At 47.0% G+C, this 17,283-nt stretch overlaps 1 protein-coding gene and 2 non-coding genes across 4 annotated transcripts in view; 1 reads left to right on the top strand and 2 right to left on the bottom strand.

Moving 5' to 3' along the window:
• Window positions 1–216: 216 nt before the first annotated feature.
• Window positions 217–290, bottom strand: TRNAN-GUU. Its single transcript has one exon. It is a non-coding gene; the product is annotated as a tRNA-Asn (tRNA).
• A 4,252-nt stretch (window positions 291–4,542) lies between these two features.
• LOC111561809 (neuroblastoma breakpoint family member 6-like) overlaps window positions 4,543–17,283 on the top strand; it is a 129,029-nt gene continuing 116,288 nt past the window's right edge. Inside the window, exons 1-2 of one of the 2 annotated variants that reach the window (XM_045033376.1) lie at window positions 4,543–4,761; window positions 15,046–15,147. In XM_045033376.1, the coding sequence (XP_044889311.1) occupies window positions 15,121–15,147 (27 nt within the window). In that variant the 5' untranslated portion in view covers window positions 4,543–4,761; window positions 15,046–15,120. Of the gene's footprint in view, window positions 4,762–12,690; window positions 13,124–15,045; window positions 15,148–17,283 lie in introns of those variants that run through there. The other variant, XM_045033378.1, reaches the window with a different exon arrangement.
• TRNAQ-CUG lies at window positions 5,178–5,249 on the bottom strand. Its single transcript has one exon. It is a non-coding gene; the product is annotated as a tRNA-Gln (tRNA).

Genomic DNA, 17,283 nt, shown 5'->3' with positions numbered 1-17,283 from the left:
ATTTGAGGGATTTATAATATTCCAAATATGCTAAGCTGTAAAAACCAGCCTCAGAAAAGTAGGGAAGATGGATTGCCGGTGTAGATTAGGTATGCTCTGGAGCCCCAAAACTTTGCTCCCAAAGGGGCACTCTTTGCTTGTGGTGCCTGAGGACCAGGGCCATAAATTCAGTATCCCGAGTAGAAAGAGGAGAGGCAATGTCGCCAGAAACACAAGCGTCCCTGGGTGGGCTCGAACCACCAACCTTTCGGTTAACAGCCGAACGCGCTAACCGATTGCGCCACAGAGACACCCAGTGGAGGCGGCTGTGGGTTGTTGTGAGTCAATTGTATTGTATACATAATAGTCTGATGCTGGTGGTCAGAATCTTAGGATTTCCAATCATCAGATAAATGAATAGATATAAGGCACATGATATCTCTAGTTAACCCTGCTGTATGGTATACTTGAAAGTTCTTATTAAATAGTTAAGAGTTCTTATCAAAAGGAAAAATACATTTAAAAAATTTTGTATCTGTATGAGATGATAGATGTTCACCAAATTTCACGATATATGGAAGTCAGGTCATTATGCTGTACACCTTAAACTTCTACAGAACTGTATCTCATTTCAATCTCAATAAAACCGGGGAGGGGGGCGCCTGGGTGGCTCAGTCGGTTGAGCGGCTGACTTCAGCTAGGGTCATGATCTCGTGGTTTGTGAGTTCAAGCCCCGCATGGGGCTCTGTGCTGACCTCGGAGCCCGGAACCTGCTTCGGATTCGCGTCTCCTTCTCTCCCTGCCCCACTTGTGCTCTGTCAAAAATAAATAAATGTAAAAAAGGGTTTTTATTTTTATTTTATTTATTTTTTTTAAATTTTTTTCCCAACGTTTATTTATTTTTTGGGACAGAGAGAGACAGAGCATGAACGGGGGAGGGGCAGAGAGAGAGGGAGACACAGAATCGGAAACAGGCTCCAGGCTCTGAGCCATCAGCCCAGAGCCCGACTCGGGGCTCGAACTCACGGAGCGCGAGTTCGTGACCTGGCTGAAGTCGGACGCTTAACCGACTGCACCACCCAGGCGCCCCTAGGGGTTTTTATTTTTAAATATTCAAGCCCCGCTTGGGGCTCTGTGCTGACCTCGGAGCCTGGAACCTGCTTCGGATTCGCGTCTCCTCTCCCTGCCCCACTTGTGCTCTGTCAAAAATAAATAAATGTAAAAAAAGGTGTTTTTTTTTTTAAATAAAAAACTGGGGGGGTGGGGGGAGGAGTATATTATACATAATCACCTCATTGTACAAACTTACAGAGAAGTGTTCTTTATCCCCGAGCTAGGGCACAGAAGCCTGAGGGCGGAGGCACATTGAGGCCCGGAGTCGTGTGGCCAGTTAAATGTGGGTATACTGACATGGAGCTCCGAATGAGTGCAGAACTCCGACGGTCGAACAACAGGCCCCCAGGTGACAACCGCAGCCTCTCGGTCTGACGTCATCCATTTTCCAGTTCTTTACTCCACTTCATCTGTCCACGAATCGCCCCGGATCCTGACCGGCGGGCGCGCTCGCGAAGTACCAGAATCGGCGGTGCCTCCACCGCGCTGCGCACCCCCTGCCCCCCCAGGATGCCCCTGATGTAGACTCCATGGGGCAGGGACCTTGGGTTTGCTCACGGTGCAGTCCCTCGCTTACAACATTGCCTGGCACTTAGTAGGAGCCCAATAAATGCTCGGTGAAGGAGTCCATTCCGCCGCAGGGGCCTGGAGGGGACACGAAAGGCACCAAGAATTTCACCTTGCACTGTCAGTTTTAGTTTTGGAGAATACCCCGAATGGGAAGACGTGAAAGGCAGCCATTCTTTAAAATCTTTATACTCGAAGCTGTTTTAGAACCAGGTCAAGGTCCCGATCGTGGAAACGGCTAGAGGGCACAACCTAGAATGTCACTGAGTTCCCCACCCTGGAAGGTGCGGCGGCCTCAGCCTAGGGGACGCCGGTGGGCGCAGGGAGAAAGGTGAACGAGGAAAGCTGAAGAGAAGAAAGCGGGTGGGAGTCTGGAGAGCAAGGAAGAAAGGGCAAAGGGAGGACAGGAGTGAAAAGAAAGCTGAGAGGCACCAACACTAGCGGCTGAAAGAAAAACCAGTTAGAAAACGTTGCGGCTATTGAGGTCAATTAATAGCCCTCAACCACAGCACACCCAGTCGGTGGCGTGCGGTGATGGTTAGTGGTTAGTACTCCGCGATGCGATCCTAGTAACCTTGGCTTGAATCCGAGTTGTGACGTTGTCTAACTCGCTATTTTCCTCTTTAAACAAACCCCCAGTAAAGCCGGAGATATGGTGCGATTTCCCGCTTTGAAACTGGTGACCGTCGGCAGTTAGATCGGGCTCTCGAGGTCCCCCGTGGCGGTGCTCCCAGCCTGAGCCCTCCACCCGCCTAACCTGGGGTAAGGCCGCAGGTCGCCGCGAGCCAAAATCTGCAGCGCCTGCATTCCGCATCCTTATCCCGGCTCCCGCCATCGCCCCCCAAGGGGCAAGGCAAAGACTGCAAAAGGGCCTGACGGGCTGCGAGAAAGGAAAAAGCGTGCATCTGGAACCACTAACTTTAATTTATGCGTCAGACTCTGAAGAAAAGCATCCAGCATGGTTGGGAAACGAATTCTTAGGAGAAGTTTAGGCAACCGACCTACTATTAAGTAGAAGACATCCCAGCTTTTCATCATCTAGTTTGTTCAGTCCATAATGTATGGTTTCTGCTGTCTCAATTATCATACAGTGAAACTGACTTTTTCTTTTGGTACAAATTCTCCATAATTAGAATACATAAGTTTCATCTCACCAAAAATCTTAGTGCTATCTTGTTACAGTGTTACAGTCACATCTCCCCCGCAAACATAAGCCCTTGGGATCACTGATCTGTTCATCACTATAGTTCTGTCTTTTTGAGAATGTCCTAAGAATGGAAGTATATAGTATGTAGCCGTTTGAGACTGGCTTCTTTTACTCAGCACAGTGACTTAGGGATTTCTTTAAGTTGTTGTATACATCAAGAATTCCTTTTTATCGTTGGGTATTCCATCCAGTGGGTGAACCACTGTTTTGTCTATCAATTAATCCCTTGAAAGATATTCGATGATTGTACTTTCAGCTCTTACAAATAAAGCCTATGAGAATTCCTGTACAGGTTTTTCTGTGAACATAAATTTTCATTTCTTCAAGGCAGATTGCTGGGATTGTGTTTACTAGATTATATAGTACTTATATGCTTAACTTTATGAGAAACTGCCAAATCTTTTCCAGGGTAGCTGTGCCATTTTGTATTCTCACAAGCAGCGTATGAAAATTCTGCTTACTTCTTATCTTAGACACTTGGTACTGTCATTCTAGCAGGTGTATATTGGTATCTCATTATGTTTTAATTTGCATTTCCCTAATGTCTAATGATGTTCATGTGCTTATATCCTCTAGGGAAGTGTCTGTTCATATCTTTTGCCTTTTTGTTGTTGTTGTTGTTATTGTTGTTTCCTTGTTAATTTTAAGATTTTTTTTAATATATGAAATTTATTGTCAAATTGGTTTCCATACAACACCCAGTGCTCATCCCAAAAGGTGCCCTCCTCAATACCCATCACCCACCCTCCCCTCCCTCCCACCCCCCATCAACCCTCAGTTTGTTCTCAGTTTTTAACAGTCTCTTATGCTTTGGCTCTCTCCCACTCTAACCTCTTTTTTTTTTTCCTTCCCCAAGATTTCTTTATACATCTTGTCACCAACCTTTTTGTCATCTTTGTGATTTGTTGATTTTTATTCTCTCAATCTGTAACTGTCCATTCTCTCAGCTATTTTTTTAAACAAACATTATTAATTTCAATGAAATACAATTTATTGATTTTTTTTCTTTTACTGGATAGAATTTTTGGTGACATATCTAAGAACACTGCCTAACCCCAGGTCATGAAGACTTCCTTCTATAAATTTTTGAGTTTTACATTTTACATTTAGTCTGTGCTCCATTGTGAGTTAGTTCTTGTATAAACTGTAGTGTAGGTGGAAGTTTCATTCATCTAGATGTCCAATTATTCCAACACAATTTGTTGAAAAGAAAAAAGTCTTCATCAAATTGCTTTTACACCTTCATCAACAATCAATTGGACATATTTCCGTAGTCCTATTTCTGGACTCTCCATTCTATTTAATTGGTCTGTTTGTCTACCCTTTGCTTATTCACAATATATCTCTAACTGTAGCTTTATAGTTAAGTCTTAAAGTTAGGTAGTGTTATTCCTATACCTTTATGCTACTTTTACAAAAGTATTTTTAGTTCTTTTAAGGTCTCGGTCTCTCTCTCTCTCTCTCTCTCTCTCTCTCTCTCTCTCTCTCGGCCATTCCAGGCCACCAAAATGAGAATCTGTTTATATCACAAAAAACTTTAAAACTACAAAGACTCTGAATAGAATGAAAACACAACGGCCTTCTTTTCCTATGGTGTCTTCTTGGAGTAGATCCAGGCAGGAAGAAGGGGGAGCCCCGTGGGAGGCGGCGGGTCAGGTACCAAGAATCCCCGGCCAGAATCTCCCTTTTGGGCAGAGTTGAGGGTTTTCCGCACGAGGGCCACGGACTGAAGCACGTATTTCAGGACAACTGCGACCCCTACTGGCCTCAGCAGAGACTCTGGACTCTTCTGGTAGCTGGTAGGAAAGGAGCCGCGGAAACTGAAATGAAATGGCACCCGACCTTCTGCTAGAAGCCACGACCCGAAACTTCAGTGTCACCACCGCCCGGCTGAGGTAAGACACGCCGTTTCGCACGTAAGTTGCCCTCTACGGGTGCAGGCCGATCGGTGCCAGTACGGGACGCGCCGCGCGACGTGCTTCGCGGTGCAGGATTCAGTGGCCGCGGCCGGTGGCTTTCACCCCGAGGCCCGAGGGTGAGCCCGACGAGGGGCGGCGCTGGCCGGGTCTCCTCGCCGTGGCTGCAATGCTCGTGCGGGGCGCGCCGCTCTGGGAACCGGGCTCGTTGGTCCCCGAGTCCGGAGGCGGCGGCGGAGCGCGGGGGACGCGGCGGCGGGAACGGAAGCGGCGCGCGTGGTCCCCGGAGTTTCCCTCCCCGGCCCGAGGGCAGCGGGAGCGGGAAGGCTCGTGCTCCTCCTCGCGGGGCCTTGGAGCGGAGAGTAAAAGGTGGTCGCGGCTCGGCCCAAAGGGACAGGTTCCACCGAGACTTGAACTCGGATCGCTGGATTCAGAGTCCAGAGTGCTCACCATTACACCATGGAACCGCCGGGGACGCGACCGGCTGCCTCTCCGAGGTGTGCGGAGGCCCTTCCTCCGACCGGCGTTCCCGGCCGCGCCTCCTGCCGGGCTCTGCTCGCCTCGGGGGTCCGAGCTCTGCTCCCCCGCCCGCCAGGGGTCGCCCCGGGCCACGTTCTGCGGCCGCTCTGCCGGCTAGCGTGTCGGGGACCGAGATCGGGTCCCTTAGTGTGTGTGTTTTGGGGGGGGGGGGGGTGGAATCAGCGAGAGGGATGGGCTTTGGGGGCCTCCCCCGAGTGCACCTGCTCTGCCTGGATTACCAGTTTCCCGCCAGAAAAAAGTGTTCCCTTCCTTTGCTTTGCCGTGGTCTTCTTCCCACTGCCCCGGGAACCCCGGTGCTCCTCGAACCGGACGTGGGGCGTCCTGGGGTTCCAACACCTCCCCTTCCACTCCGGATCCTATTTCCTTCCCGTCTTTCTCGCTGTCTTTCCTCACCAGCTCTCTCAGCTCTCCTTTCTCCAGCTCTCTCAGTCTCCTTTCCTTCCTCCTTGGCCACTGCTCCGTTTCCTTCTCTTCGCTCCCCCTTCCCCAAACCACCCCGGCCCAGGCCAACGTAGGAATGGGCTGCCCGGCCTGAGAGGACGATGAGGAAGGCAGTTCTCTCTGGTCAGGACTTTATGGGGGTCTGTGCTGGGGAGGTGGAGTGAGGTGGTCCCAGCGGAATGGCGAAGGTCCACAGCCGGTCCTCCAGGGCCTGGGCAGGACGGGCTGATCGAAGGCGACTCGGTGCCGGGGGCGACCCAAAATAAGCAAGGCTACCTCTGACCTCCCATGTCCAGGGAATGGAGACCTCTGGGCGACCTCGTCCTTTGCCAGCCGTTAAAAAAAGTTTTCTTTTTTTCTTTTCCCATCAATGTCTATTTATTTTTGAGAGACAGAGCACGAGGGAGGGGCAGGCAGAGGGAGACACAGAATCCGAAGACACAGGGCTCGAACCCATGGAGCTGTGAGATCATGGCCCCAGCCGAAGCTGGACGCTTAACCGACTGAGCCACCCAGGCACCCTCTTTGTCACCCGTTTTAAGTGAAAGGACCACGGCACCTCCTTGTGGTCCCTTCAGGGGGACCTGGGGTTGGCATCACCTAGGATGCTGCAATTTCTTGTCGGAAGAAAACGAATCCAAGCTTCTCAGTTAGACGCAGAAGGTCCACTCGAACTGAGCCCTTACCAAGCAACCGTCCCCGCCTGTTCTCCTGGAGGGGTTGGTAGCCGCAGAGCCGGAGCCGGCCACTCTTGGCCTCCGTCGTGGAGCCGCTGCCGAGTGCCCGCACGAGGGCTTCGGGCCGAGTCCCAGCGCCGCGCAACACTTTATCTTCCGTGTGTGGTGTGCCCAGCGCAGACTCGCCCCAGGGAGAGCTCCAGGGTCCAAAGAGTCAAATCAGACGGCGTTGCTGGCTTCATTCGAGGACAGGGTCCTCTCTCCATTATGAATCGGATTCAAACGGAAGCTGCCAGGGCCCCTGTACACCACCCCATGAGCAAGGTTCACCACGCACGACCTGCGGTGGTGTGGTCAGGTGTAAGCAGGTGACAGCATTTTCCCCTGGCTCATTCCTCGGTGGCTGTACTTGCATTTCTCTCTCTCTCTCTCTCTCTCTCTCTCTCTCTCTCTCTCTCTCTCTCTCTCCCTCCCTCTCTTTCTCTCCCTCTCTCTCCCTGTCTCTCCCTCCCCTCACTTGGTCGTCCCACCTTCACCTTCCTCTTCTTCAACTTTTCGGGTTCACCCCTCCTTCCAACCCGCAGGTGTCCGCGCAGACTCGAGGCTGCCGCAAGGTCCCGGGTGGAGGGCTCAGTGCGATTACAGGTGGTACCTTCTAGGCATTTCCACTATCGTACCTTCTAGGGATTTCCACCATCAGGACATTTGCAGGATTCAGCTACCAGTGTAAAAGTTTTAAACAACAGTCACTTTTAAAGTCTTTCACATCCTCCCATTCTGGGGTCCCTTTTAGGACTAAAACCTAATAGTCCACAGTGACATTTTTGGTCCCTCCCAGCACCCTGCCGCGGAATACATCCTTCACCGAGCATTTATTGGGCGCCTACTAGGTACCAGACCCTGCAGTGCGCAAGGGGCTGCATGGTGGGCAGACCCCAGGTCCTGCCCGATGGAGGTCTGGTCCGGAGGCACTGAGAGGCGGCAGCGCGTTGTGCGACACAGGCCGGCTTGTCCTTCCACAGTCCGGGTCCAGGCCGAGGGACTCGCGGTGAGCGCGACAGGTGGCGTGCAGCGAAGAATGGCAAATGGATGACTTTGGCCCAAGAAGCTGTGGTCGTCACGTGGAGCGGGGCCTCTTGTGGGGAGGCAAGGGGCAGGCTGGGAGGACCCAGGGCCTGGCATGCGGCATCTAGTGGCCACTTGCTAGTGTCAGTGCCCAAATACGCCCGATATTAAGACTCAGCGTCTCCTGCACCAGCTGGCTTTGAGTGTGTTTTTGGCAGAGGATGGAGGGGATGGGGAGCAAGTTCTCACCCATGGCAACGCTGAGATTTTGTAATACCCGGTCTCAGTGGTATAATGAGCGGGTATGGCTGGCAGTGGAAAGGTTGGTGGTTCCAGCTCATCGTGGGAAGTTCGAGTCTTCACTGACCCTTATTTTCCTCTGGCTTTCAGTTCTCAGAACTTATCAGAGCTTCTCGAGCTGTTTTTTTTTTTTTTAATTTTTTTAATGTTTTTATTTATTTTTGAGACAGAGAGAGACAGAACAGGGGAGGGGCAGAGAGAGAGGGAGACACAGAATCCAAAACAGGCTTCAGGCTCTGAGCTGTCAGCACAGAGCTCGACAGAGCCCAATCTCACAGACTGTGAGATCATGACCTGAGCTGAAGTCGGATGCTTAACCGACTGAGCCACCCAGGTGCCCTTGAGCTGCTTTTATCTTTCAGGCAGCGACCTCACTCAGCAGCTCTGATACACCCCTACCCTCCCTTTTGCTTTGGGGTGCAGGTGGGGCAACTGCAGAGTCTCAGTCGTCCTGAATTCACTTGGTTCTGTCCTGTGGGATGGTTTCTCCCCATCCTTACCAGATGCCTCTGGTCCCTCTGCGCCATCTGAAGACCAGAGGCCACCTTGACCTGTCTGACGGGACATTTGGATTCCAGGGGGACTGCTGGGCCTAGAGGCTGAAGGCACAGGCATCAGAATCACCCACTGGTCAGTCTCTAGGTTGGTGCACTTCATCACTCAGTATTAACCGCACCATCACAGGATGCCACAAACGCTTTGGGTTGAGGGTGTCATGTCCTTACTTTTTTATTATTATTATCAATAGATAATAATGTTATTAAGTATAGATAATAGATAAGAGATAATATTATCTATTATCTATTAAATAATATTATCTATTATTATATATTAGATAATATTATCTATTATCTATTATTATATATATTATATATATTATTATCTATTCTATATTATTATCCATTATTATTATCTAATATTAGTATCTAATATTATTATCTATTATCTAGTAGGTAGTAGATAATAATAGATGTTTTTTTATTTTTTTTTCAACGTTTTTTATTTATTTTTGGGACAGAGAGAGACAGAGCATGAATGGGGGAGGGGCAGAGAGAGAGGGAGACACAGAATCGGAAACAGGCTCCAGGCTCCGAGCCATCAGCCCAGAGCCCGACACGGGGCTCGAACTCACAGACCGCGAGATCATGACCTGGCTGAAGTCGGACGCTCAACCGACTGCGCCACCCAGGCGCCCCTAGATGTTATTTTTTAAAAAACAATTTGAGATTTACAGATAAATTAATAAATAAGTTCACATGCACCCTGTTCTCCCTCATAAACTTCCTCTCTACGTTCTTCCATTACTATGGTACATTTGTCACAAGTGATGTTACAAGTGATGTTACAAGTGACACATTATTAATTGAAGCCCATAGTTTACATTAGAGTCTATTCTTTGAGTCATACAGTTCTGTGGGTTTTGACACGTGCATGTTGTGAATTCACCACTACAGTGTCATATAGAATAGTGTCACTATCAGAAAAATCCCAGGGTTCTTCTTATTTGTTTGTCCCTCCTTTCCTCACAGACCTATGGCAACCACTGATCTTTTTATTGGTGCTACAGTTTTGCCTTTTCCAGAATGTCCTGTAGTTAGATTCACACAGTATGTTGACTTTACAGACTGGTTTCTTTCATTTAATGCTATGTATTATTGAGGTTTGCACAGGTCTTTTATGGCTTGATGGCTCCTTTCTTTTTATTGCTAAATACCGTTTTATGAATGTACCGCTGTTTATCTAGTCACCTAGCAAAGGACATCTTGGTTACTTCCACTTTTTGACAATTATGAATAAAGCTGCTATAAACTGCAGGTTTTTGCTTGAATGTAAGTTTTCGTCTCACTTGGGTAAATACCTAGGGCTGTGATTTCTGGATCAAATGTAAGAATATGTTTTGTTTTGTAAGAAACTGCCAAAGTGTCTTCTAAAGTGGCTGTACAATTTTGTGTTCCCATCACTAATGAATGAGAGTTCCTATTCATCCACATCCTTGCCAGGATTTGTTATTATCAGTGTTTTGGATTTTAGATATCCTTTTTAAAGAATTGTTTAAATGTTTATTTATGTTTGAGAGAGAGAGCAAGTGGGGGAGGGCCAGAGAGAGAGGGAGACATAGAATTTGAAGCAGGCTCCAGGCTCTGAGCTGTCAGCACAGAGCCCAACACAGGGCTTGAACCCACGAACTGTGAGATGATGACCTGAGCCAAAGTCTGACACTTAACCGACTGAGCCACCCAGGTGCCCTGGATTTTAGATATTCTAATAAGTGTGTAGTGGTATCTCATTGTTGTTTTATTTTTTTAAATTAATTTACTTATTTTGAGGGTGGGGGAGGGGCAGAGAGAGGGAGAGAGGATCCCAAGCAGAATCCACGCTGTCAGCAAGGAGCCCTCTGAGGAGGCTCCATCCTATCAACCCTGAGATCATGATCTGTGCCAAAATCAAGAGTCAGACCCTTAACCAACTGAGTCACCCAGGTGCCCTTCATTGTTGTTTTAATTTAAATTCTCTAATGACAGATGATTCTGAGAATCTTTCATAGGCTTCTTTGCCATCTGTGTATCTTTTCTGATGGGGTATCTGCTTAGATCCATTGCCCATTTTTAATTGGGTCATTTGCTTTCTTACTGTTGAGTTTTAAGAGTTCTTTGTAGGTGTTGGATACCAGTCCTTCATCAGATACACATTTTGTAAAGATTTTATCACAGTCTATGTCTTGTCTTTAATTAGCTTGACGGTGTCTTTCATAGAGTGGAAAATTTTGATTTTATTGAAATCCAACTTAATCAAGTTCTTGTTTCATGGATTGAGCCTTTGGTGTTACAGCTAAAAAGTCATCACCAAACCTAAAGCCACTTAGATTTTCTCCAATGCTGTATTCTAGAAGTTTTATAGTTTTACACCTTACATTTAGGTCTATGATCTATTTTGTGAAAAGTGTAAGGTTTCTGTCTAGATTCTTTTTTTCCCCCTAGCATGTAGATGTCCAGTTTCTCCAGCACCATTTATTGAAAAGGCTATCACTATACATTCTCCATCAAATTGCTTTTTCTCCTTTGTCCAAGATCAGTTGACTCTATTTATGTAGACCTACTTCTGATTGTGTTCTATGGATCTGTTTGTCTGCGTTTTCACCAATTCCACACTGTTTTGATTACTGTAGATTTATAGCAAGACTTGAAGTTGGTAGTGTCGATCCTTTGGGGATTTTTCTACTTCAGTACAAGAACCTGCACAGGTTCATGGAGGTAAAACCTCACAAAATGTGGAGCCCCGGGAGTTTTAAACTCTCAAGCTATTCCACACTCAGCTTCCAGCAACTTGAAGATTTCTATCAGTTGCTGACTCCAGTAAGCTGTTCCAATAAGCTGTGATTTCCTGAATTAGCTTGTCCCTCTAGTTTTTGGGATGACGTACCCTATGACCTCACTTCTCTGGTCTAAGAAGAGTTGCTAATTTTCAGTTTCATCCGCATTTTTTATTGGAAGGATGAGAGTGGTGACTTCCAACTTCTTTTCATGTTGGAGTAGAAACCTAGTTTGATTTTTTTTTTGAGTAAATAACATATATGTGATGGTTAATATTATTTGTCAACTTGGCTGAGTCAAGGGGTGCTCAGATTAAACACTATTTCTGGGTGTGTTTGTGAGGGTGTTTGGGATGAGATTGGCATTTGAATCAATGGACTCAGTGTTGCCTCCTATCATATGGGTGGGCATCATCCAATTATTTGAGGACCTGAAGAAAACAAAAAGTGGAAAGATTGATCCTTTTTCCATTTTGCCTTTCTGCTTGAGCTGGCACATCAGCTTCTCCTGCCCCTAGATTGGGATCTATACCATTGACTCCCTTGGTTCTCAGGCATTTGGACAGACTGAAAGTACACCACTGGCTCTCTGGGTCTCAAGCTTGCAAATGGCAGATCATGGGGGCTGTTAGCCTTCCTAACTGCACAAACCAGTTCCTCATAATACATCTCTATTGGTTGTGTTTTTCTGGAGAACCCTTACACAATATTACAAAATTGTAAATGTACAAATCAATGATTTTAGTATATTTATAGGGTTGTCTGTCACCAGAGTCCAGTTTTAGAACAATTTCTTTCCCTCCCCAAATCCCTTCCAGCCTCTTTGCAGTCAGTCCCTAATCCCTCCTCACCATGCCTAAACCTAAACACAAGAACAATTTGGAAAGCAGACATCATTAAATTTAAATGTTTATTATATTGGGACTTTATACAGTGGATCATTTTCTTTGGTGATAACTAGAAGAGAGATTGCATCATAGGTACTTTGTTTGGGGGAACTTAACCTATTAGCTATTCTACTGCTCTCCTTGAAATGGTTTGCCTGTGCGAGTAAGTGATACTTGCTATAAAATCTTGTCTGGTAGATCAGGAGAACAAGAACTAAAAAAGCAAAACAAAACAACAATAACAACAAAAACTATGTGCTGCGGAAATGGTGATAAATGCTGAAATCACAGATAATGTTACCTGAAGCTAAGTATTATACCATCTTTATTCATAAAGAAGTTTGGTTGCTAACATTGGAGAGACATTTCTCCAGCACATGAAATGCCCTTCACAGTGTCCTTTATTTTAAAAGGGCTTGGGAAGAGTCATGTGAAAGTGAGCATAAGATTTGTACTGCACTTCTTTGATTTTTTTCTCTTATAGGATTTAGCATACATGTTTCTGAAAATTAAAAAAAATCAGGAAAATAGAGATATAGAGATAGACGTCTGAATTAGTTGGTTATTGATGCATGTGAGCAGATTACAGAAAGAGTGGTTTAAAACAACATACATTTGTTATATCACAGTCCTGTAGATTCCAAAGTCTAGAATAATGCGTGTGGGTTCTGTGCTCAGAATCTCCCAAGTCTGAAATCCAGGCGTCAGCTTGCTGTGATGTGATTTCGTAGACGAAATGTTGGCTCTGTCTCTCGTGAGGGGCTGCCCTCACCATCTCCCTCCTCTGGGGTCCTCTTCCCTGATCTGATTTCCATCTGTCATGATTGTTTCCACTTACCCAGGTGGCTTAGGTGGAAGCCTAGATCTGTGGGGTCCCAGAACTGATCTCTGCCGTCTCCTACTCCAGGAAGAGAATAAAAGGACAGAGGTCTTCATAAAGAAATGACCCCATGAGGGCTGACATCCCCCAGCGAATGGAACAGAGGAGGAAACTATAGGGCAGTGGAGGTGCTAAAAGCCCAGATCACAGAAGCGGGACCCACTTCCCAGAAATGTCCCCATTTCCCATTGAAAGCCATCTTGAATGAGGGACTTGATCTGCTCAAAGCTGAGTCAGTCTGGTGAGCACTGGGGCTTTCAGGGTCTGCATCCTATGCTCATTGTTTACTAATGGGCTTCTTCCTTACCTGGGAATCTCCTTGGAATTTTTGTCTGAGATGCAGCTTCTTATCCCCATGGGATTTGAACAAGCACCACAGTGACTCTGATGTAGGTGATCTTCAGCCCCACAGCTGGTGCCCAAGGACTGGAGCCCTGTCTGCTGCATGATGTCACATTTCACATCCAACACCCCCGTGGTTCATGCTGCCTTCTGACTATTTACAGTATACGTTCTCTATTTTACACGAGGAAAAGGTGCTCAAAGAGATAATTACATCATCCGTCAAAGTGTATGTGACGTGTGGTAAAGCTGGTTTTGGAATCCTGGACTGTTTTTTTAATTCTGTACTTCTATTGCTTTGGCACAGATCCGGGATAGGGTTTGTTTGGAAATGTGGTTGGGACTAGAGATCGGTAAAAGGCAGTTGTTCCTGATAACTGTTATTTATCTGCTTGACAAGTATTTACTGAACGTTTTCCCTGGCAGGCTCTTAATGGAGGCGCTGCAGAGATGGGGTGAACAAGGCAGACAGAGCGCCCGCTGTCAGGAAAATAAAACCGCACAAGAGCCAGATCTATCTATCTATCTATCTTTAGATATATATATATCTGGATACTTTTTAATGTTTGAGAGAGAGAGAGAGAGAAAGCTCTCATACATGTGTGCATATGAGTGTGCATATGAGAGAGAGGGAGAGAGAGAATCTCAAGCAGGCCCCTCACTGTCAGCACAGAGCCTAGCTCGGGGCTTGGTCTCAAGAAAAATGAGATCATGACCTGAGCCTAAATCAAGAGTCAGGGGCTTAACTGACTGAGCCACCCAGGCACCCCAGGAGCCAGTTTTTTATAGATAATCACATAAGTACATTTTATTTGTGATTATGATAAGTATTATTTAATACTTTTTGTGTTCTGTGATCCTAATCTATGAGTCAGTGATTTAAAAGAGAATATAGGGCTGTCTGGGTGCTCAGTCACTTGAGCATACAACTTTGACTTAGGTCATGATCTCACGGCTCGTGGGTTCAAGCCCTGCGTCTGGCTCCCCCCATCAGGCTCCCCATGTCGGGCCCTGTGCTCACAGCTCAGAGCCTGAACCCTTCTTGGAATTCTCTGTCTCCTTCTTTCTCTCTGCCCCTCCCTCACTTGTGCTCTCTCTCAAAAATGAATAAACAAACATTAAAAAAAAAAACTAAAGTGAATATAAATAACAGAACTATAGAACTGGGATAAAAGATTTGTCCCCAGAAAGGCCCTTCTGGTATTTTTAACAGTGGAAATATCTACATTTGATCCAAAGTCCTCTGAAATTTACTAATTAATTTATTTTTAAGTTGAGCTTTTAAAACATTTTTTAAAACTTTTATTTAATTAATTTGAGAGAGAGAGAGAGCATGAGCAGGGGAGGGGCAGAGAGAGATGGGGAGAGAGAGAATCCCAAGCAGGCTCCAAGCTGTCAGCGCAGATCCAGATGTGGGGCTAAGACTCACAAACCATGAGATCATGACCTGAGCTGAAACCAGAAGTTGGACCCTTAACCACCTGGGCCACCCAGGTGCCCCTTTAAGTTGAACTTTTAATTTCAGTGTCCCCTGAATTTCAGATGTGAGTTCCTGGAAGGTATGACTCCACAGGAAAGCTTGTCGCCAAGGCCTGTGTGGTGTGTCTGCTGCCATCAAGCGATGAGGGAGTTTGGGAAAATCTCCTCATCTCTCTGGGCCTCAGTTTCCTCATCTGTAACATAAGGTTGTTATTCAACTTCTCCAAAGTCCCTTACCGCTCAGTCTCTCTGAGAGCACGAGGGACTGAAGTGCCTGTTAAACGTGTCCTGGGGACTGGGGCTGAGACCTGACTTGGTCCCTTGTCTGTGTGTCTCCTGCAGGAGCCCGGCTGACCCCACACTGGAAACAGAGGACCGAGGGGTCTATGGAAGACAGAAAACCAGCAGGTGTGGAGCATGAGAATAACCCGGAGAAGGACAAAGGTAATGGTGGAACGGTGGTTGCCCAAGGACCTGAGAATACGGGCAAGTTGAGCTCAGAACAATCTGGAGAAACTGAGGAATGTGTTCAATAGCATCCAACCCTGCAAGGAGCAGCCTGAGGTGAGCAGTGAGGACTGGGGGTGTAACGCACTCCACAGTGAACGGTGCATCTGCCAGGGAGCCCCACAGGACGGACGGGGGTTGGTTTCCATTGCCGGGAAGCACCGTTGCTAAGGGTAGGATGGTGTGACCATGAGGCTCTGCCCCAGTCCCCGAGCTTCGACGTTGGAGCTGCCCTGACAGTGGATGGCCTCCAAGGAAGTGTGGGTTTGGAGGGATCAATGGCGTTTGGATCAGATTTGGAGATGTCCATTCTTACCACAAATCGTTTTGCCCTAAGGCCAGGAGGGCCAGGGCAGGGGACCCTTGCATCTGAAGTCGTAATACTAATAATATTCTTCTGAATTTCTGGTCAGGAATGTGGAAGGCTTTACACATAATATCTGTTGACCAGTGATTTTCTTGACTATTGGTTGAGTGCTTCATTTTCCTGAGGCTGTGTTCAGAACTTGGAAATCAATACGATTTCCCGAGGAGGACAAAGCAGTGGGAGAACGATGCAAACACAATGTGGTAGCTCTCCTAAACTGGGGTGTTGTGGCAGAGCAGAGGATTGGAGTGGGGGGCCAGGCCCAGGACATCTCTTCCCAATGACAGAGTGAGCCATTGAGAGGAATCCCCGAGGAGAACCCCGTCTTCATCAGAGCTCACCACAGGGCAGTGTCCTGGGACATGGAGAGGGTAGGGCAGGTTCCTCTCTGAGGAAGGGGATTTGCTACCTCTTGGGAGAAAGCAGGGGACCCCTGAGTGGACATTTGTGACTGGAATGGAGTTGAGATGGTCAGAGATTGGCAGCAACTTGTATTTGATCAGTGAAAGGAAGTCCCTGAGGGCCTCCTCAGTGCTTGGCTCGGTGCTAGGAACCCCAAATACAGTGGTGAATAACACATTCTCCCAACTGTCCTGGGGATCTCAGTCTGGAAACAGGAAGTCATGAGAAGGGTAGTGGTGGTGGGTTCCTTGGGGGAAATGGCCAAAGCTGCCTGGCGATGACCTCGGTGATTGTCCTGGTCTCCCTCTGTGTTTTCCAACAGCTGGGTGACCTGTCCTGCCCAATGACCCAGGGCCTCAGCCAGATTTCAGCCTCCTGGGATACAACAAACACCTGGGTTCTATGTTGGTCCAAAGCAGTCAACACTGCCAAGGTTTCCAGAGGAAACGGCTGGTATCTGTAGCTACTACCCACTATGTCTTGGCCAGCTGGAGAAACAGAGGCAACTTCCCTAAGTCTTACAGGGTCATCCTCTCCATAATGACCAGTGATGACCCATCTCCTCTAAGTTAAATGCTTTCCAGATTTCAATATTCTTTCTTCTCATCAAAAATAATGTAAATATTGCCCATGTTCCTACAATTGTAGAAGTGGGCAATTTTATCCTCAAATTGTAGACCAAGAACTAAAGTAGGAGGGAATGAAGCAAGCCCAAGTTTATGAGGAGAATGAAGGGGCCTGGGGCTGAATTCCTTGCTTTCTGATTCCTCATGGTTGATGAACACAATGACTTTTATACTCTTAGAAACAATAAAATAGTACCTCTGTTTTGCTCCTCTATGTACCCCATTCATTTCTCTCTTCTATAACAAATCTGCTTATCCAGACAACTTGGCACCTGAATTAGGTGAGCTCCATGAGTGCACTTACAGTGCCCCTGAGGGCAAAGCCAATTACACTGGGGGCTCCAGAGGGAAGTTATACATACCCTTCCCAAAGAGAGCCTAAAGATGACTATTCCCAGGTAGCCCTGGTTATCTGTAGATGAGAACATCTATATGTGACCTGCTATCTCTGAACTTACTTGCAGAAAATCAAAATGGTCTTGAGGAAGGAAATGGACAACCCCCAATATGCCCCAGGTAACTCTGAGGATTTCTGGGCTGTGAATTTTTCTAGTGGCACCTGGAGACCTTAGATCCAGGGAGAAACAGAGAGTACTACATACAACTATTCCATCCATTCAGCAATGGCAGAATATCCCTTTGAAACATATCATCTATGTTCACGTGGTAGTTGTGTAG

Source organism: Felis catus, chromosome C1, assembly GCF_018350175.1.
Source record: "Felis catus isolate Fca126 chromosome C1, F.catus_Fca126_mat1.0, whole genome shotgun sequence".
Taxonomy (NCBI): domain Eukaryota; kingdom Metazoa; phylum Chordata; class Mammalia; order Carnivora; family Felidae; genus Felis; species Felis catus.
Note: the sequence above shows the minus strand (reverse complement) of the source record. Positions and strands in the feature narration are given on the sequence as shown.